General features: G+C 36.8%; 1 protein-coding gene across 11 annotated transcripts in view; it reads left to right on the plus strand.

Moving 5' to 3' along the window:
• The window catches only part of ROBO2 (roundabout guidance receptor 2), a 1,216,825-nt gene that overhangs the window by 1,149,163 nt on the left and 44,565 nt on the right, over positions 1-23,097 (plus strand). For 5 of the 11 annotated variants that reach the window (XM_089682904.1, XM_089682898.1, XM_089682897.1 and 2 more), the window contains exons 17-19: positions 15,737-15,919; positions 20,565-20,591; positions 21,106-21,174. In XM_089682904.1, coding sequence (XP_089539030.1) covers positions 15,737-15,919; positions 20,565-20,591; positions 21,106-21,174 — 279 coding nt within the window. The remainder of the gene's footprint in view (positions 1-15,736; positions 15,920-20,564; positions 20,592-21,105; positions 21,175-23,097) is intronic. The other 6 variants (XM_089682906.1, XM_089682903.1, XM_089682908.1 and 3 more) reach the window with 3 other exon arrangements.

A 23,097-nucleotide genomic window follows, 5' to 3' on the forward strand; every position in this document is an offset into this window, starting at 1 on the left:
CATGTGCCAAGCTTTTGAATACTTTGAGAGCAATCATGACTGCTTGGAAACTATATGAACATGCAGATATGGTCCTCATTAACACCAACCTAGCCTTAAACAACTCATCAAAACTAAAATCAGAAATATAAGCGAGCGCAAAATATAAAGCAGCTGGCATTAAAGGTAAACCTCTAGACCTCCAAATAATACAGTATGATAAAAATGCAGCTCTACAGACAAAAGAAACGATAATAATGAATAGTAAAAGGTGAGCGCTAGTAAAGCGTTTGTAAAGTGATATAGTGATAAATCGTCTCTTATTGACGTAGTAAACAAATGAATTTATAATCAATATATAAAGTGACTGTAGTGCATCATAAGTAAAAATGCAAATCAAGTCCAGAAAATTAGGTGATCCATACTTCGTGCTGGTGATCCTAAATGGCGAGGGCTGGTAATATGAGTGCACTCACCAGAAGCGCATAGGATATGCGCAAGTATATAAATATCCAACAGTGGTCATCAGGGTCTAGGCAGGGGCTGCGGGGTCATCAGCACATTCCAGGCACACAAGGTAACCAATTCTAAACTCTTTATTAACAGCATACAGGAGCCTAGACAAGAATTCCTGCATCAGAGGGATAACAAATGAGTAGAGCTGAGTAGCAATGTGAACATCCAGCACAGTCAGGGATTGGCAAACAAGCCGGCGGGGATACAGCTGCAATGACAGAGTGCAGCTGTCAAGTCCAACCTGTCAGTAATGGGTGGGGCCGATATGCATTTCAGGGGCTCCACCCCCTTTTAAAAACCTCATCAAAATTAAAATAAGAGTTATAGGATTTAGCCTATATGTTCCTCTAGATGTTTAGCTAAATTATTTGATGAGACTAGCCTAAAAGGGCCAGGTTTATTGGAAAGTGAGAAGCAGTAACATGACTCCCGGAGCTGGGGATGAGTGGGAATTATAGTTATTATTTCCCTGAAATTTTGGCAAAAATCAGTAGATGTCAGCAAAATGTGGCAATTTTGGAGAAAGAATTGGCATCAATTGAAAGGGCAAAATTAAGATTGGTTGTTGTGTTTTTCATGAGGTGGTAAGATTTAATGGCCCCTGGCTTTCAACTACCATAAATACCCCCTTAGTAAAGAGAATAGAGTAGATTTTTTTTAAATCAAATTTGGTCTAAGCATATCAGTGAACAAAATCAAGAAACTCAGTTTCTGACAAATTACACCTATGGTGAAATTGATAATTTTGCAGCAAAATCAATATCACCAAAACACAGAGCACACCAAGCAATAGAACTGATGGTATATCTAACTCAGGCTTCTTTTAATTTTGAAAGAAAGCCCTCTCAATTTTGGCCAGACTAGACTTTCAGGAATTACAGTTTGCTTACTTTTTGTAATAACATTTTTAAACCCCCAGTGGAATCTAATACTGGATGTGAATGTTTCTGTGTTCTCTATGGTTGTTATGTCTGCGCCAGACTATAAAGTTTTCATTACTATCTAATGTATTCTATGAGTCTAACAATTAGCACATGATTCAACATTAGGGACTGTAGGCGGATTGCCATTGTGGGTGTTTTTTCAGTCTTCATGCTCTTCTGTGAGTGTATTACCATTGATGGTGTCACTGGGGATTTCTCAGGGATATGGAAGTGCAGCTGTAATAAAATCAGCAGAGCATTGAGCTGAAAACAGACCTAGGATGATGTCTGAGCTTCATCCCCCATTGGAGTATGGCACCGCGAAACGCCAGCTACATCGCTCCTCATGAGCCAGTTCAAAGTAATTTAAGAAGCAATACAACTAATCTGGACCCATTGATACAAGATAAACAAATAGCCTATCCATGTGCTATATTGTCTAATAAATGCAAGCACCAAAACTAATTATATTTTAATGCACTCTGTTAAATGTGCTGCTTAACTGTCTCTATTCAGCAGGGAAGGCTTGGCCGAATCACTGTCATTACCGAGGCTGTTCCTAAGTTATAATTCTGCACTACAAGAGAATCTATAATGTATTTCAGTGAGCACTTATTTTGAGTTATTATTGTAAGGTTCACCTAAAAGTAATATTTGATGTCATTTTCACATTTTACATGCTTGCTGAAACATGTTTTCATTACTGTATTGCATTTCCAGATTTGTAATTGTTCTTCACTGCATTGAAGTGAAGTTTTGGATTTGGCTATTTTCCATTGAATTTATGTAACAGTCGATGTGCACATTCTTATTTCACCTTTGGTTCAGTTCCAGGATTTTTAAGTATTTGTATGTGAAAATGATTGAGAAAATAACATATATATAACATATAACAATAACATAATAATTCCCCTTTTTATATGGCCAGGAATTCTTGCCCATGGATTGCCAAAGATATTTAACAAGCAGATATTGGGGAGAACAAGTGCTTCAATAGTCACAGTCATCATATTATATAATGGGGATGGCTGGAATGCCATAAATATGTTTTTGATTCTTTCTCAAGTCAAAAATATTAAAGAAAGCATTCATAATGTGTTGCGCATAGATAGATAGATAGATAGATAGATAGATAGATAGATAGATAGATTTGAATGCCAAAATGTGCATCCTACTTTGACTGATGTCAAAAAGATGATTCCAGTCCTACACCTAGAACCAATTACTGGAAGGGTAGGCATATTGTCTTCTTACTCTTCCAGCAGTTTGGTTCTGGTTGCACACATGCAAATTCATTGAACTGCAACTACACAAAACACTCTTCCACCAACAAAAATAAGCAAACTCTGCAAGATCAGCAAAAATGGGAACCTAGCTGGCAGGCAGGACAGCAGCCTGGAACCTTTTACTGTATATTGGAATGTGTTACTGACACTATATGCAGGTCAGCTGTGTGCTGCCCAGTGGGATTGATTTACTAAAGGCAAATAGACTGTTCACTTTGCAAGTGCAGTTGCTTCAGAGCTTAGTAAATGAGGTGAAGTTTCACTTTACAAAGAATACCCAATCACATGCAAGGAAGATACAAAAACTGCATTTTTGCTTGGATATGGACATGATTGGATGATGGAACTCAGCAGAGCTTTACCTCATTTACTAAGCTCTGGAGCAACTGCACTTGCAAAGTGCACAGTATATTTGTATTTAGCAATACAAATTCTGTATGTTGGCAATACAGAATTTACACATATAGATAAAGAACAAGCTATTTATCTAACCATTTTATATATATATATATATATATATATATATATATATATATAATATACAGTTGCAAGAAAAAGTATGTGAACCCCTTGGTATTACGTGGAGTTTTGCATGAATTGGGCATAAAATGTGCTCTGAACGTCATCTAAGTCACAACAATAGAAGAACACAGTCTGCTGAACATAATACTACACAAACATTAGATGTTGCCATGGTTTAATTGCACATAACATGTAAACATTCACAGTGCAGGGAGGAAAAAGTATATGAGCCCTAGCTTAATGACTTCTCCCAGAGCTAATTGGAGCCAGGAGTGAGCCAACCTTGACTCCAATCAGTGTGATGATATTGGATGTGTTGCTGACAGCTGTCCTGTCCTTAAAAAACACACACCTGTTTTGGGTTTACTGGTTTCAAGAAGCACTGTCTGATGTGAACCATGCCTCGCAGAAAAGAGCTCTCAGAAGACCTACAATCAAGAATTGTTGACTTGCATGAAGCTGGAAAGGGTTACAAAAGTATCTCCAAAAGCCTTGATGTTCATGTGTCCACGGTAAGACAGACTGTCTACAAATGGAGAAAATTTAGCACTGTTGCTACTCTCCCTAGGCGTTGTCGTCCTGTAAAAATGACTGCAAGAGCACAGTGCAGAATGCTGCATGAGGTAAAGAAGAATCCCAGAGTGCCAGCTAAAGACCTACAGAAATCTCTGGCACATGCTAACATTTTTGTTGACACATCTACAATAAGGAAAACATTAAACAAGAATGGAGTACATGGGAGGACACCACGGAGGAAGCCATTGCTGTCCAAAAAGAATATTGCAGCACGTTTGAAATTTGCAAAAGAGCACCTGGATGTTCCACAGCACTACTGGCAAAATATACTGTGGACAGATGAAACCAAGATTGAGTTGTTTGGGAAGAACACACAACACTATGTGTGGATAAAAAAAGGCACAGCACACCAACATCAAAACCTCATCCCCTCTGTAAAACATGGCGGAGGGAGCATCATGGTTTGGGGCTGCTTTGCTGCTTCAGGGCCTGGACAGATTGTTGTCATTGATGGGAAAATGAATTCCAGAGTTTATCAAGACATTTTGCAGGAAAACGTACGACCATCTGTCCGCCAACTGAAGCTCCGCAGAGGATGGGTGATGCAACAGGACAATGACCCAAAGCATACAAGTAATTCAACAAAACAATCACTGCAATAGCACAGAATACGCCTTCTGGAGTGGCCCAGTCAGAGTCCTGACCTCAACCCGATTGAAATGCTGTGGCATGACCTTAAGAGAGCGATTCACACCAGACATCCCAAGAATATTGCTACACTGAAACAGTTTTGTGAAGAGGAGTGGTCCAAAATTACTCCAGATCGTTGTGCAGGTCTGATCTGCAACTACAGGAAACGTTTGGTTGAGGTTATTGCTGCCAAAGGAGGGTCAACCAGTTATTAAGTCCAAAGGTTCACAAACTTTTTCCTCCCTGCACTGTGAATGTTTACATGTTATGTGCAATTAAACCATGGCAGCATCTAATGTTTGTGTAGTATTATGTTCAGCAGACTGCGTTCTTCTATTGTTGTGACTTAGATGACGTTCAGAGCACATTTTATGCCCAATTCTTGCTAAACTCCACGTAATCCCAAGGGGTTCACATACTTTTTCTTGCAACTGTATATATATATATATATATATATATATATATATATAGTGAGCATATATGTGTGTATCTCAATATCACACCATTTTAGTGTAATTGTTTTAATTATTATTATTATTATTATATGCCAGCTATACCTATTTATATATTATCCACCATTCTTGCCAAATTATTCCTATTCTTCTAAATACAGTGTTCCATATTAATCTTTGAATTTCTTTTTTAAATACCACTAGTATAATGACCTGTTTTCTATCTTTGTATTTATAATTTCTGCAAACTACAAATATAGCTAAATGAACCCTGGGAACCAGTCAAGCTGTTTGCAATTTACAATGCTATCATCATACTGGGAACTAGAGGGCCAGGTGTATAGGCAGTTGGTGGCAGGTAAAGATAAGAGGCCAGTGTAGTCATGGTCATTTATAGTCCAGTAAACTGTTGGTGGTGGGGAGTTTGCTCAGAGAGCTGCAAAAGTGGTATATCACCCCTTGGCTGTAAAGTATGGTTGTGTTCAAAAACAGGTTGAACAGCATTACAGATATTTGTCATAGAAAACATGTGCCCTGTGTGTATTTAGTAGTTTGTGCTGGGTACTGTTCTAAAATTATTTATATTTTTTTTTATACTGCAGCATTAAAAAATTCTACATGTTTTATCTAGCAACCAACCACTCATGGACAGAAAGTAATAGGTATTCATCCAAGGGCTCTTCTTTTTATTGTATCTTTTTATTAAATTAAGTAGAAACTATAGCAACTGTAGCCATGATTCTCTAAACAGTGTGCCACAAAGGTATTCTCTGTCAGTGTTTTAATGATTAATCCAGGCATTAATAATATGTAGCATGTAATTGGAATAACATGATTGTACCTATAGTTCAGACACCTGTGCCAGTTTCTTAGTATGCCGTACTGCTAATTAGTGTTAAGGAATGGCACAGGCCCTAGCTGTGCCTTCAAAATGAAGCATGACCTTATAACAATTTTGCCTTAGGCCAGTGATTTGTAATTATCTACCTAGCAGAAGAAACCATTTTGAGGACTGTACCAATATTTAGGAGAATTTGGAAAGAAACCATTTTCACTCAGATACATAAAACCCTATTAGACCTGTTTTTTAAGGCAAAGTGTGACCCAGGCCCATCTCAAAAAGGCCTAAGATCAACCAAGAAGGTGGAAGCATACATGAAGTTTATCTCATTTTACATTGGCCCCCAGTGTGTAATAATATAAGTCAATAATGATAGAAAAGAAGGTGAAAGAAAGCAGGAGCCTTCACTACATCCTTCTGGGTTAAGATCCAAAACAATAGCCTTCTTTGCTTCACCCTAAAATGTCCTTAGAGCTATGTGGAAAGTATTGTAAAATTTACTATTCAATCAGAATTTATCTTTACACTTTGGCAACACTGAAATCGCATTGGTTATTTTGTAAAAGAACTCAGATCAGAGGACAGTGCTAAACTGTTTACATTTCAGGCAGACTGCCTTATGTAATCCTTTGACTAAAAAACCCCTGCGAATTTCCAGATGACATTCTTATGTCTTACCCATAAGAAGTTGGCTTGGTACCATAATTGCCCATGTCTAAAACAACAAACCGTCAGCGCCGATCCCAATTATAAAAGTTTCAGTTTCTTAACCCTCTATCCAGCAAGAGTAGCTGTGGAAAGTAAGAGCATATCACTACCAGCCTATAAATTCACCAACAAGGGCTTACTACAGGCTAGTGATAGCAAGCAATACATGCAGATATCTTTACATGTAGTCCTAGGACTCCTGGATGTCATAAATCCTATTGTACTATAAAACTAAATCCAAAGACTTACTGTTGAGTGTTGGTTCACTCCCCTCTTCATCTACAATAGCCTTGTTGGCCAGTAAAACTGCTTATAATGAAAATGGACCAATAGGAATGTGTGGTAGAAGGAAGACCACAGGCCAGAGCTCACCACTAGTATAAAGTGTGCTCGTTTTACTACCCAGGGTACTTACTCAAGGTGCTGGACACTGCATGTATAGTTTAGTGCAGACCTGGGTGAGTGACTGCATTAGAGTTCAGGAGCATATTCAGTACATTTCTAGATACTGATAGGTTTAATTCAAGTAGACTTTTTGTATTTGTGTAAATCCTGAAAGGTGTCTGTCTCATTCACTCTCAAACACCACAAGATTTAAATCACCGTGCCCATAGAGTCAAATAAAATACCACAATATGTTAGAATTGGAGCTGCTACTATTAACCCACTACAAATTATTATCCATGTGATAAAATTAAATATAATAAAATATAAAAATTAACCACAAATAATAGCACTACCCTTAAAGAAATTAGTGAATACACCACCAAATATGTGCACTATTCATTAAATTATAAGTAAATAAATAAATAAAGCGTCCTCATAGAGTCCATTCAGTAAAGTCCACACATCAATATTGCATATGATCCTCAGTAAATGAAGCTATGAAATCATCCATCACCATTGCAAAATCCAGTGCTTTAACACCCCATCATAATGCACACTCACCAAAAGCTGGTGAATAACAGCTATCTGCCATGGTTCAGTGGGCATCACCCCCAGTGGCTTAGGAATATACCGAAAGGCCAGATTATGAGACTGAGGAGAAATTGTTGTCAAGAGAGTGATTTTCTAGCTCAGTCTGATATTATAGTGAATAGGTTTGTGGATAAAGGTCACAAAATAGACAAACTTAAGGGTACAGTTAAACAAGTACATAAATTACCCAGAGACCAATTACTAATGGATAAGCCTAAATTGGATTCTGATGATAGACATCAATGGGGATTTATATCTAACTATCATATAATATAAAGATTTTGAGGGTATTGTTTATAAATACTGGCACATATTGAGGATGGATAAGGTATTAGGGTGGTTCATTCCTGATAGACCTATATTTATATATAGGAAGGCTCCCACCATTGGAGATAAAATAGTCCAAAAAATCCTAGATCCCCCTAAGCCCATAAAAATGTTTGTGGATAGAAAAGGTTTCTATTCTTGTAAAAAGTGCTCTGCTTGTTGTTTAGTTAATCATACGTTTAAAGGATTAAACAAATTTAGCTCCAAATCTAATGGGAGAGAGTTTGATATTACATCATTTTTAACATGTGAATCCACTTATGTGGTGTATGGTTTAAAGTGCCCATGTGGTTTAATCTACATTGGAAGAACTAAAAGGCAGTTAAAAGTTAGAGTACTTGAACATATAAAGAATATTATGAAAGGATACAAATATCATAGTGTATCTTTACACTTTAAGAAATATCATAATAGTGATCAAACTAACATTACATTTTGGGCTATAGAATCCATCCCTAGGGCTTCGAGGGGATCTAATCGAATTAGGGAATTGTGAAGAAAGTGTGAAACAAAATGGATATATATGATATGACTGAAGCTTTATCCCTGAAGGGTTTAAATGTCGAACTAGACTTAAATTGTTTCATTAGTGATGCTTAATTTAATTTTTTCATATATTTTTTTTATATTTTTTTTCTGTTTTTTATATAATTTTTGTAATGTTTATTTTATGTTTAGAATTATTATTTATTTATTTTGTATGTATTTTGTATTGAGTTTAGGTTATATTTATTTTAATTATTCTGCTGCTTTATATAATTTAGACACAAGATGGTGCTGTTGTGAGGAAGTGGTGTGGTTAGCCTATTGAGGAATCTGACCATCAGCACCATTCATTTATATTCATGCCTTCAGGTGTTATTCATTAAAGTGACCAATGAGAAATGAGGCGGCTCTTTAAGAGCACGCTCCACGTACTGCTTACCACTCCCTCAGACGAAGTCGTATGACGAAACGCGTTTAGGAGTGGTTAACCAGTGACGTCACCATGCATGCCAACCCACGTGTCCGGACCATGTGACCTCAACAATGCCATCTTGGTTGCAGGCAGGCTGGTGAGACGCTGCTGACAGAGATGGACGCTCTTATGTGTTGAGGATTTTTTACATTGCTTGAAATTTATTAACTCTATGTGAGTGTGGTTTTAAAGGGGGGGATATTTGAATAAATTGTTTACATACGTTATTGCACTATGGCGAGTATTTTTCTAACTACATGTACTATATGGAGTTGTTTGGATATCTCTAAGCTGGAGAGAGCTAAGCTTCAGAGTGTTGGATACACAAAGATATGCTGGTTATTCACCAGCTTTTGGTGAGTGTGCATTCTGATGGGGTGTTAAAGCACTGGATTTTGCACTAGTGATGGAAGACTTCATAGCTTCATTTACTGAGGATCATATGAAATATTGATGTGTGGACTTTACTGAATGGATTCTATGAGGATGGTTTATTTATTTATTTACTTATAATTTAATTAATAGTGCACACATTTGGTGGTGGATTTACTAATTTCTTTACGGGTAGCACTATTATTTATGGTTAATTTTTATATTTTATTATATTTAATTTTATCACATCTTGGATAAGACTTTAGACTTCCTGTTTAAAAAAAAGTATTCAACAGGAATATTGGGTAATGTTCCAGAGCAACTAATACAATTTTCAGATTCCCTGTTATTTTCTGGCACATATTTGAACCTAATTGGTTACAATGAGGCAATGCAGACATTTATTGATAAAGAAACTTTCGTAAGACACTGTGTTAGGCTTAATAAGGCTGGAGTGCTAATAATATAGGCTAGTTTCCCTGGCATACTGTCACAGCTCACAAAATGGGTAGCATCACAGTGTGAAAAGAACTTTCAGATTAAAAATTTCCACTCTCCAAAAGCATTGAATTTGAAACGACACACCACAGCAAGCCCTGCTGCCTGATCTAAATGGTTTCCTACAGTAAGCTCTGCATACAGAAATAAGTATATTGGACATAAAAGCCTGTCGGCCCCAAGGAGCCATCTTTTCCACATGATTATGCTCAAGATGGCAGCTAATTGTTTCCTTAATGATCTCAGCATCCCTGCCTCTACAATCGTTTTATGACACCTTCTTTTATGTCATTAATACTATGAGTATTGCTAGTAATTATGCACTTCTTCTATGGCATATATGCCTTTTAGATTTTTGTGTTCATTAACTCGGCGGGTTTGTGGGATGGACGGAATAGTTCCTTAGGGTTACATTGACTGATGAGAGGTTTATTATTTGCTTTGTAAAAAAATATAATTGGAATCCTTATTAACCCCGTCCATCTTTATATATGGCAGTATAGCAAATATTGATCACTAAATACAAACAGATCAAGAAAGAAATCAAATTACTGGTTTAAGATGATTCATTCTTTCATTTATATTGCTAAGAAAATATATGTGAGATTTTCTAATAAAATAGATAATGAGAGTATTGAATTAAAGACAAACACATAATTAAGGCAAGAAAGAAGCACAAAACAAACTGAAAGTTGTACACCAAATTTCTGTAATTGGTAAAGAAAACCTGTCATGACAAAAATATGGTGGCTGCTATTGCTGAGTTCTACTTCTGAAAATTCCACTTGTCTGGCTGTCATGCTGATCCTCCAGATTTAATAGTTTGAGACAATGATCCACAACAAGGGTGCAAATAAGGATATCTGACTTTATTCTGATTTTTCTCAGCTCTATACATCTCCTAGGTTAGTGAAAGTATATTAGCCAGTGTATTAGCACTATAGACAGGAAAACTGCATTTAGAGAAGGAGGTAAACAATGGTAGTCTCCATATTTTTCTCATTATAAAGTAGACCTAGGCTGCCAATCCCCTCTTGATTCTTTATTTTCTTGAATCCATTAAATGCTTGTGCCTTCACATGTCAGTCAGGCAATCAAAGCATTGGTCACACGCTCAGTAAAATGGTCACCTGACTGACTACAAAGGGAAGTCAAATTCTAAGGATTCAAAGAAAAAGACAAGTGTCTCTGACATCTCTTTTTTTCATTTTTATGACAGCAAATTTAATTTAATTACAGGTGCATTTTGTAGAAATCATATTACCTCACCATGATCCCCTTGACACCTAGAATACGTTCCTTTTTTTAAAAAGACTTTTCCTGCATAAACCAAAGCTTCAGGCCCATCTTTGATATAATGTAGCAATTCCCTTTACTTCTCTTTGTAAGTAGCATTGGTACCCCCCATACTTTGCATACTATGTCACAGATCTTTGGCAGTGTTGCCTGAAATGATAAAAAAACATGCAGAAAGAAAACCTGTAGATCAGTTTTAGCAAAGCAAAATTGCCTTTTCTGGCACACAGTTTGGATGGTTTTGGCGCTGGTTCAGGCAAACAAGGCTTGATACTTTGATTATCACAAGCTAACTTTAATTGTGAAGGAATCAATTTAATGTTGGGGTAAAGGTTCATGTATGGTTAGGGTCCGAGCTCAGGGTGTATGCTTTAAGGGCATTGTGTTACATGTTTTTGCGTAAACTAAGGGTTAAGCTTAGGGTGTGGTTAAATGCTAAATGTTAATCTGGAGGTTAGCCTAAGTTTTAGTGTTCAGGTGAGGGAAAATTCAAGTCTGAAGTATGGCCCAATGCCCATATTAAGGTTAGGGTTTGGGTGATATGGAGGAAAGGTGTTTTCTTATTAACCTATGCTAGGTTCTTGGCACTGAAGACCAGTATATTTGTGAATCTGGAGAAAAGCAGCGTAGTTGCCCATACCTACCTAAGATTCATTTTTAATTTACTGAAGAAATAAAACAGGAATTCTGCTTTGCTTGCTGTGGGAAACTGTTCTATATTTCTCCAGATTTTCTTACTGTAGTTTTCACTCCTTATTTAAGCCGACTACTGAAGCCAACTATTGCAGCATGCTTTGTATAGTATATTTTTAGATCCTTTTGTTGTAATAATATGTTTAAAAGCCAACAAATTTGGGAATAGCTGTTTTATATCCTGATGAGGATCTCAATGGAGGTGATATGCTGCCCTCTTGTGGGCCCAAGGTCAGTTTTTAAGGGACCTGAAACTGCAATTTCAGGACTGGTTACCATGGAGCTGTCATTTCCACTGGGATTTGTTTCCAGTATGGCAGCTTTCTTGAAAGACTGCATACATGTGAATGCACAATAATAGTCCCCTTCAGCTATTTCTTCACACATCCCATTACATTACTGCCCCTTTAATGTAAGAAAAGACATCACTGTATTTAGATTACATATGTATAAGCATTCTTGCAAAGAAAATATAATAGTATAAATAAAGGTTATTTTGTTGCTTTCTCCCTGATTGTATGCTGGCCTACACATATATGTGATGAATTATAAAAAAAATATTTTAGCAATAAAAAGGAAAAGCTAATTCACCCTCCCTTCGTTCTGTCCAAGAATTTAAGCTGGGTGGAATTTTCACATGCCCCAACACGCATACAATGATGATTCAGAAAAATTAGTCATCTTTTTTAGGAATAACATTTCTTAAAAACAGAGCATGCCAATGTCAAGAAAATGCATTCGCACAGATAATTGTGTTTTGGCCCAAAGGGGAACCAGTATCTAGTAACCGATCAGCTTCCAATTTTTTTGTCAAAGCTTAACTGAACAAGCTGAAGTTAGAAGCTGATTGGCTACCATGCAGAGCTGCACCAGATTTTTGCACTCTCCAGTTTAAGTAAATCAACCTCAGAGGGTCTTTGATCAAACACATTGAGACCCTTTGCCAAAACCCTTAACATCAAATTATGCTATTTATAGAAATGCAGTATCTTGAAGCCTATAATCTCTTTTTAAAACTTGGACTATGTTTGTTCATTGTGTGCTTATCACCCTTTTTTTTAAATATAAATCACTAAACGCTAGTGTGTTTCCATTCAGAGTTTCGCTTTAAGGTCTGCAGTTCTTCATGTTATAAAGAAGGTGGTTTACTCAAGCTTGCAAACTTTCACAGTAGTAATTGCAGGTGATTGTGATACGACTAATTAATTTTTACTTCAACAAATGAGTTTTATTCTTCATTAGTCTCCAGTAGGAGGGAGACATTGTATGCCATTATATCTTTGTCTGGAGAAACAATGGAGCGTTACAGGTCATCCCCGAGTCTTGTCTTCCTTCTAATTAGTGGAGCTGACAGCATTGTTACTGCAACACCTGCTTTAAGAGAAATCGTGTGACACACATACCTGTGGCATGTCTTTAATATTTTAGAAGACCCTTGTATCAATTTTGTGGCTGTTAGGAAGACATTAAATCGAAGACAATAGTTTTGAAAAACATTAAATCTAGTTGTAAAATATGTATAGACAGAATACCAGTACAGTTAAAGCATATGCCAAGGCACAACAAAATCAAGCCAAAAAAAAACACATTTAGCACATCTCTGAAATACATGCATGTTCGCCCATATTTTATCTCTTTATACACACTGCAAGTACAGAAAAATAACTGCTATGCCAGAAAAGTAGTGTACCTCTACTTTCCTCTTTGATAACATATTTGCCTAATCCTCAAGCATATGGTGCCAGCCCTATCTACTGTAGTTCTGATGGATTTTAAAGAACACAGACATTTCCTCATCTCCTCCTTCCTTCTCATCTCCATAATCCCTCCTCCATTCCATAACCCCAGAGAACACAGGAGGTTATCAGCTCACACAATTTCTGACAAAATCAACAAGTAATTTTTATACTTATCGAACAGATGCAGTTTTTAATTAGATTAAAAAAGACAAAAGCATTACATACACTCACCGGCCTTTTTATAAGGTACACTTGTTCAATTGCTAGGTAACACAAATCGCTAAGCAGCCAATCACATGGCAGAAATGCATTTAGGCATCTAAACATGGCGAAGACGACTTGCTGAGGTTCAAACTGAGCATCAGAATGGGAAAGAAAGAGAATTTATGTGGCTTTGAACGTGGCATGGTTGTTGGTGCCAGACGGGGTGGTCTGAGTATTACAAAAACTGTTGATCTACTGGGATTTTCATGCAAAACCATCTCTAGGGTTTACAGAGAGTGGTCCAAAAAAAAAAAAACAATGAGTGGCAGTTGTTTGGACGAAAATGCCTTGTTGATGTCAGAGGTCAGAAGAGAATGGGCAGACTAGTTCTAGATGATAGAAAGGCAAAAGTAACTCAAATAGCCACTCGTTCCAACCAAGGTATGCAGAATACCATGTCTGAATGCACAACACTTCAAACCTTGAAGTAGATGAGCTACAGCAGCAGAAGATCCCAGTTCTGTCAGCTAAGAACATGAAACGGAGGCTATAGTTTGCATAAGCTCACCAGAATTGGTCAATAGAAGATTAGAAAAACATTGCCTGGTCTGAAGAGTCTCAATTTCAGCTGCGATATTCAGATGGTAGGGTCAGAATTTAGCATAAACAACATGAAAGCATGGATCCATCCTGCCTTGTATCAACAGTTCAGGCTGTTGGTGGTGATGTAATGGTGTGGGGGGGATATTTTCTTGGCACACTTTGGGCGCCTTAGTACCGAATGAGCATTGTTTAAATGGCACAGCCTATGGGATGTGATGGAACAGGAGATTCACCTCATGAATGTGCAGGTGGCAAATCTGCAGCAACTGTGTGATGCTATTATGTCAATATGGACCAAAATCTCTGAGGAATGTTTCCAACACCTTGTTGAATCTATGCCACAAAGAATTAAGGCAGTTCTGAAGGCAAAATGGGGTCCATGTATAGTGGATAATAACACTATAAACAGTATTAAATACCCAACTCTACTTCATTCCAACATTTCCAGTATGTTTTACAATAAAATAGGAGCAAGAAAATCAACAAATTACTTTTCATGATATATTTAGCAGACCAAAAAGGAGCAAATAATAGAGATTCTTTGTTAGAGTTTAAATATATTACATATGTTTATAGTGGGAGGTATCTTGGTGGACAAGTACATTTAGTACCAGAAAGGAATCCTAAAGAAAAAGAGTACATTGATAAAGCTGTGAATGTGATATTCACCAAACATTCATGCCAAACAAATGTGTTCATCTTTTTCAAATAACGATGAATGATTCACTAGCAGTGAATGTTTGGAGAATATCACATTGACTGTTTTATTATAAATATGCCCCAGTGAAGAAATTTTACTTCTATTTTGGTTTGCACTCAGCCCAGCAAGAGGCTGGCGGGGTTTGGGTGTGCTGGAAAAGGGTCTGTACTACAAGCATAAAATGGGGCCATACCAAGTCATTAATACACTTGGATTTAAGGCCTTGCATGTTTTGGTTAATGGGAAAAACAAAATAAATGGATTACATGGCATTGCTTTGTTTCTATACTCTTGGATTTAATTTACTTAAACATCAGGTCTGTTTTACTTTGCCACTTCCCTTCCGCCAAGCCCACCCTCCTCCCCTTGCTGTGGCACTTGTTATGTAGCTTGTTATCCTTTAGATTACAATTGATTACAATTTTTTCTTTACATATTTCAGATCTTACAGATCTGGATGTGATGCCCTTCTTGCTTGCAATCTAGAGAATCACATATTACTGTCATTTTGTACACTTACTGATGCTCTGGTGCCAGTTGTTTTAGGCACTTCTACATCTGGAACTGTTTTCCAGACTTTGCTTTGTCTTATATTTTTAAAATGAAAATACATACCGTTTAAACAAAAAATGTAGAGAATCACAAGATCAATTAATATTTTTACAGACATAGGGATGATGGAAAGATTTCCATTCTACCTTATTGTTTTTCTAATGGATAAAACTCAGGTATGCAAACAGGTGTCCCCAATGCATGCACATTTTTCAGTATACTCAGTCCTGACCTACCTGTATTTTATTTGGCCAGTATGGTGAGTATGGCAACCTCATTAATGCTATCAGTTTCTTATTTTCTGATACATAAAAGCTGAAAAAGCATTATGTTGTTCCGGTATGTTTTGCTCTGTTAGTAACTATTTTACAATTATATCACAGGGAACCGTAATGAAGTTGTCATCACAGAAAACAACAACAGCATCACAGAGCAGATCACAGATGTTGTAAAGCAACCTGCCTTCATAGCGGGAATCGGTGGTGCCTGCTGGGTAATTCTCATGGGATTCAGCATATGGCTCTACTGGCGCAGAAAGAAAAGAAAGGGACTCAGCAATTACGCCGGTAAGACATGCAATCAGAATTATCTTGCACTATAAAACCCTAAATTGCTATTCATAGTTATCATAGACAGTCGTGTAAGCATATTGCCGAATGCAGAGTAATAACTCAGCATTGTGTATTATTTAGTAAATACCAGGGAATTCCACATACAATATAATGAAGCAGAGCTTTGACTTACTTTGTATATATTTCTAAATATTTAAAGCAGAATTAAACATCTTCAACTACTGATGTTGTGTATTTTATGTTAAATTTAAAGCAGCTCATGTGATTTGGGAATTTAATCAATTGCTCATGCATGTTGCCATTTTATTGGGAAAGTGTGTTCCATATGCCTACCCACTGGCTATAATGGTGAGAAATATTTATAAAAAAATTCAAGAAACACGTATTATATACAGTACATCACTATTCCATTTAGGATTACCTAGCAAGCCAAAGCATCATTGAAACAGTGTAGTAACCCACAGCTACTTATCTGCATTTAACTTCCATTGCTCTTACAGCTTAGTACAGAGGAAAGTGGAAATCTGGGAAAATGTGCACATTACGCACATTATAGCTGCTCCTTGCATTGGCATGTTGATGTCTAATTATGTACTTATGTGGCAAGCCAATGTAGATTGGTGTACAGTATATTGGGTGCTATAATACCTCCTTTTGACCTCTATCATAAAAAGAGATTGTTGTATACCCATAACACTTCTATAGGCACATATTCACAAACAGCTGCACATCTGAGCATGCCACTCAGAACCTTGGATTGTATGTATATAGGAAACAAATTTTCCCACAGGGTGAACAGGAGGTTTTATTGACCTGTAGATGTTTCTCTGCTGGAAAAAATTTGCTGGGATTGTAGGCCTGATACCTGTGTATGTGGAGGTTATCATTCTACAATTATTTGCTTTCCTGTGAACAATTTATAAAATAAAGGGAGAAGTTGGGGTGTTGCCCTAGCATGCAGTCAAATTACAGTTTTGATTGTTCAACAACATGCTAGATAATACAATACTACCAACACTTTCCATAAATATAACTTCTTTATGGAGTATAATAAACAAATTTGAGAGCTTCCTCATTATCATGCCTCTACCAATAGGAAAAAAACAAGATTTCTTAAGTCTGGGTCAGATTTGGGCCTATGTAGCACTTTTTTTTACCTCTATTGTTATGCCGATTGCATAGCCCATTGTAAGAAATTTTCAGTTCATTGAAAACACTAATTCTTAACTAAATCTTCAGCATTATGTTTCAAAGTAGGGCACTTATATTTTGACCTCTGTTTCACTTTAAGAAGCATATACAGAACAAAATAATTCCTGCAGTCCTCAGCTACTCTAGCTATATATGTTTCATGGTATTTCAAGACCTAGGAAGCTGATAGATCTTTGCAGTGCAAAAGATCAAATGGATAAGATGTTAGATCAAACCAATAGTACTTCAAAGGCTGATCCAACTTCTTATATTGTGGCTCCATTTCTCTGGAGACGGGAGTCATGTCAGATGTTTGAACTCTCCAGTTGGTGAATATTAATGTATGGAATTATGGAGATCCTGCAAAACAAAGGCAGAGCAGATAGAAGCAAATATGGAAAAGAGGGTCAGAGGAGTGTTGTTACAATTTGTTAGTGGAATGAAGAATTAGTGGAAATGTGAGAATCATGAGATTTGACAACCTTTTCATTTCTTACAAAGATCTAATTCTAGCTGCTTGTTGGAATATGGTGGCAACATGAAATAGATAGATACATAGATAGATAGATAGATAGATAGATAGATAATTTATATATAAGGCTTAGTGCACAACCACTAAATCTAAAAGAAAAATAAAGACTGGCCTATTTAGAATTTATTTATTTATTTATTTATCGAGTTTATATAGCGCCAAAGGGTTTGCTCAGCGCTGTACAATAGAGGGGGGACAATACATGAAACAGAACAGTAACATCAAACAGCACACGAGGGGTTAGAGGGCCCTACTCTTTCGAGCGTACAATCTAGGAGGGAGGGGGTAGAGGCACAGGAGGAAACGGCTGTGGGGGATGGAGTGGTAGGAGGAGGGAAGGGCAGCGGCTGTTAGGTGAGGGTGGGGTAGGCTTCCCTGAAGAGGTGGGTTTTCAGGGAGCGCCTGAAGGTGAGGAGGGAAGGTGACAGTCTGATGGATTGGGGTAGTGAGTTCCAGAGGATGGGGGAGGACCTGGAGAAGTCTTGCAGTCGTGCGTGGGAGGAGGAGACCAGGGAGCAAGATAGAAGGAGGTCCTGTGAAGAGCGAAGGGTACGGGTAGGGTGGTACCTGGGAATCAGGTCGGTGAGGTAGTTAGGGGCAGTGTTGTGAATGGCCTTATAGGTCAGGGTGAGCAATTTAAATTTAATGCGTTGGGCAATGGGGAGCCAGTGGAGGGAGAGGCAGAGGGGGGTGGCAGAGGTGGAGCGGCTGGTGAGGTGGATGAGTCTGGCCGCTGAGTTCAGGATGGTCTGAAGCGGGGAGAGCCTGCACTGGGGTAGGCCGGTGAGGAGGGAGTTGCAGTAGTCTAGGCGTGAGATAATCAGGGAGTGTACTAGTAGTTTAGTGGTGTCTGGGGTAAGGAAGGAGCGTATCTTGGCGATATTGCGGAGGTGGAGTCTGCATGTGTTTGTGAGAGATTTGATATGAGGTTGAAAGGAAAGGTTTGAGAATATAATTTAACTAAATATGCATATAGATACAAAGGTGAAAAATAATAGAAAGATGATAGATAGATAGATAGATAGATAGATAGATAGATAGATAGATAGATAGATAGATGTTGTGATATAGAGGTATAATAACAAGCATAGAAAATGGTGTCAGGTTTTCCAGGACAAAGAATCAATATAATATGGGGAACACTTTTCATGCTGCACAGAAGATTAAAAGAGTTTACAGGTATTGAGTGGCCAAAATGATTCCTTGTGAAGGGAATTTTTTTTTCTTTGAAAGTGAAGTTTCTATTTCTGTTTACCCTGTAGTAAATTTGATCTCAGTGACACGAATAGAGGACAATCTCTCACTATAATTTGGCAGGATGCAACATGCAATTTTAAAATGATGATTCTAGTACACAGAATTGTCCTTATATTCTACAAATGGAAAAATATTATGTGATAAACTCAGCTATATTTTACTTAACAAAAAATGGACAAATCCCAGTAGCTAGGTAACCAACCTCTTAATTTTGCATCTTCTCTTTAATTTTCTATTATTTTTCATAAAGGTTCTGGTGGCTTCTTAAAGTGAACCTAACCTTGCCTAAAAAAGAGCCTATACTACTGAAGTACAGGCACCTTATGGTCTTCTCTTTAATCCATGTAAAGTCCCTTGGATTCTAGACATGGGCTGAACATTGAGTCTCAATTTCTCTTTATACCCTGCCCCTCTCAGTGCTAATAGCCCCCTTTATTTACTGTCATTCAGTTGTCAAATGTCAGAGCCTCAGTGAACAGTTAAGATTAACTATTTAACAGCTGAATTTCCAACAATTATATTGACCATATACTCAATATTAAGGCAAAAACAACAAAAACAAGAAAGCCCTAAAAGCTTGCAAAACCGCTATGTGTTTATAAAAATTAGATTTAGATTAGGGCATGTAAGCAAAGTGGAAAATCCAGTCCCTTAAGGAAACCTAAGATTACCCTGTAATCTGGGTAAATATCACTTATAATTTGGGAAAACCATACTTATAATACCAGGTACCAATATGGAATGAGGACATAAATGCAGCAGTAAATGTAAGAAAAACAGCTCCACTAGGAAATCAAAAAGATACATAGTAAGACCTTGGCCTTGGTGATTACTTAAATATTCATCTAAAATATGATACATGCTAAAGATATTTAGCAAGATAATGCAACAAGCAGTGTACCAATGTGCACACACAAAGCAATGTACTAATAATGAAGAAGGATAATGAAATGAAAACAGGATGCAGGGATCGATTTGAAAAGGAACACTGATACTTGCAAGCTCAAGGAGTTATTTGCAATTTAGTACTGTTGTTACCTTACTTTTTAGACCTAATTAGATTTTAATTGCTTTGGACTAATCACATCATTTTCAAAACAAGTTTTTATACATTTGGCTGAAATTCTTTGGAAAATAACATTTTTAAAAAGTATAATTGTTTTAGTTTTATCTATTTCTGTTCATGACTGATGCAGCTATATTATGTTTATATGCTTAAAAATACAGATATGGTATACAAATACTTTTATTGCACTGATTATATGGAACACATTTTAACACATTTTCACAAAGTACAACATTATTAAATATTATTATTGACTGCTTTAAAATGAATAGCAGTTGAACCAATGTTTACATTCATTTCCTGCTGTATCACTGGCTAAAGCATGTAAGCACATTCCATGAGACAATTCCATGAACTCAAAAACTGAATTTTGTGAACAAATAAAGATTTTCAGCTCATCTTTTCATTGGCTGGGTATTTCTAATGTGTCACTTGCTCTCAATATCCATTGGCTGCTGAATGGCTACTGCTTCAAAACAAGTCATTTGCCATCTCAAAAAACAGTGCATTCACCATTCTAATCTCCAAATTGTCATTTTACTGTCCTAAATCTTAATTGGTAACTTAAGCTGTCTTACTTTCTTGTTTTGCAGTTCAGTCCTTCACCTTTACCCCTGCAGGTACTGTCCATTAGTCTGTGTTACTTCTTCACCACCATATCATTGAAAGCATTAGCTCTCAGAATTAAATATAATTAAGTCACATCAGGATAATTGATACCTCTCATTTTCAATTAGAATCTGGCCGCTAATCATTGCTTTAGCTTTCCTTAAATAGCCTTAGATTGTCTTATCCATAATAGTCTGTCTCTTCCAGAAATGCCCAAGGCTTGCTCATTACAACTTTTACATAAGTTCTCACCCGTCATCCTTCAAGAAAAATAGTTTCCAACGGGTTATATTTATTTCTGAGAGATGAATATATCATCTGGCCTGCTTAAATGATGAGTACAGCTCAGCACGCAGGGAAATATTTATTCCAAGAAGAATATATAGCTTGAAACCATTACTTCACCAATTATGCTCTAGATACATCCTTTGCGCCATTTACACTGCAACATAGTTGATTCCAAGTTAACTTTTTCTTATACAAAATGGGCAAAATGTCCTTTTTCTCTACATCCTCTGCTCCCAGATTCCCCAGATACAGGCATGCACCACAAAGTTGCACTTGGCACAAAGAAGGGGAGCTGGCATAAAGCAGGTATATTCATTTGATATAATGAACAAAAACCTTATAAATTTAAAGGTGCCGGATTTATAGAGACTATAACCCACTCATGACTATTTGATATCATTGTAAAACTAAACCTGGGTTTAAAAAGTAGTTTTTTTTACTATATGTAGTGTGCCTTCCAAGGGTCCTGCATCACACCCTGGCTATGCTGTGAGCACCTGTGTACTCAGAGACAGAGGATCTGGGGATCCTCAAATGCATCCTTCCCTGTTGCTTGCTGATATCTTTGGCAAAATCAAGCAAATCAAGAGTGCATGAAGGTACTTCTGGTTCATGGTGCTTTTTAGACTCAATATATTGGTCCATTGCCAGATTTGAGGAAAGCTTTCCTACTCTGAGTGGAGGAAGCAGAGTACCCCTTTCCCCTGTGAAACAGCAAAACTGAGTGATGCAGATGAGAATGTCACTATGACTCCCTTTGCTTCATTGTCATGGTTCTGATGACCAGAGGGAAGGGCTGTGAAGAACCCATTGAAGGTCCACTACTTTTTATTTTATTTAATTTTATGTATTTATTTATTATTTTTAAGCAGGAGACTTTTAAAAACTCTGTCTTTTAAGACAGAAGGTATTTGATAATTATCACCTTCTAAGATGAAATAAACAAGGATTTATTTTTAATTTAAAGATTTGTTGGTCAAAGTAATTTGTGTATGCTCCTGTAGCTAAATGTGCTAGATCCAGAACCACTGTATTATAAAACATATACAGTTTAATATATCTAGAGGCTTATATGCAGCCAGTATATAGCTAGTTCAGTGGGAGATATGGTCCATGGTTTCTACCATGTCTTGGAGAAGACCTCTGTGAAAGAACAACAAATCTTTAAATGAAAACCTTAGTTTCCAAGACTATGTATTAAAAAAAGAAAAGAAAAAGATTGAAAGATGATATATGATGCCTTCTGCATTAGGGGGCTATTTTTCAAATTTTGGGGTTCTTTTTGGACCATCTCCCCATAACCTTAACACCATAATTATGATATAGAAAATAAAAATTCTGGGAAGACCATTTAAGACTTGACTTATTATAGTAAAAATGTAAGAACTTACAACTTTACAGAAAACAAAATAAAGGAATGTTAAATGAATTGATGGATTATTTTACTGTGCTGTATATAAGATTGTAGTTTGCATGAAAGTTCAACTTTGACTGCTCAGCAAATCCTTAGCCTTATGATTGAAACTTTCCAAAGAAAAAAATTGTCTTTAATGAACCTAGCATGCATTCTTTGTGACATGTTCCTAGCAGATTATAGGAAAAAGATAACTGGTTGCTAGGGGCATTATGGACACTTCTAGAGACTGCTTGAAATACTCTCAGCCCTTTAGGGCTTTTACAGCTGAGGTATGGCACCCTTACATGAGCCAATCAAATTTAGCACTGTGTATTACATACTATGCTAATTGCTGATTGCTATGGATTAGTTGCTGTAGCATTTTAATAAGAAAGAACAAACAAAGGCTGATGGAAAACCATTTTTATGGATGTCTTTATGTAGTCAGAATCACTGCCTAACAAATATATAAGGTAAAAAATGGTTAGAAGTTTCACTATAATATTAGAGTCAATGACACTGTGCAGTCAAGTATGCCCTTTGTGATCAGAAGCAACAAATTGTGCTGTAGTCCATTAACTGAGCCCAGAAGCTTAGAGAAGAATATGAATACCTAGGATAGCAGAGCTTTATGATAACAGGAAAGCACTGTCAAGCAAGAATGCATATTTTAATTGCAATGAATCCTGACAGGCCTACCCATATTGATTAAATACTGACTGGTTACAATGTTTTGCTTGCAGTGCTCATTCAGTCAGCAACTATCTGGATTTCATTATTACATTTTTTAATCTTCTTTTTAAGGTTTATTACAAGAATGTCTTGCATTTTAA

Source organism: Staurois parvus, unplaced genomic scaffold (genome assembly GCF_062004578.1).
Source record: "Staurois parvus isolate SC_StPar_1 unplaced genomic scaffold, SC_StPar_1.0 ptg000299l, whole genome shotgun sequence".
NCBI classification, from domain to species: domain Eukaryota; kingdom Metazoa; phylum Chordata; class Amphibia; order Anura; family Ranidae; genus Staurois; species Staurois parvus.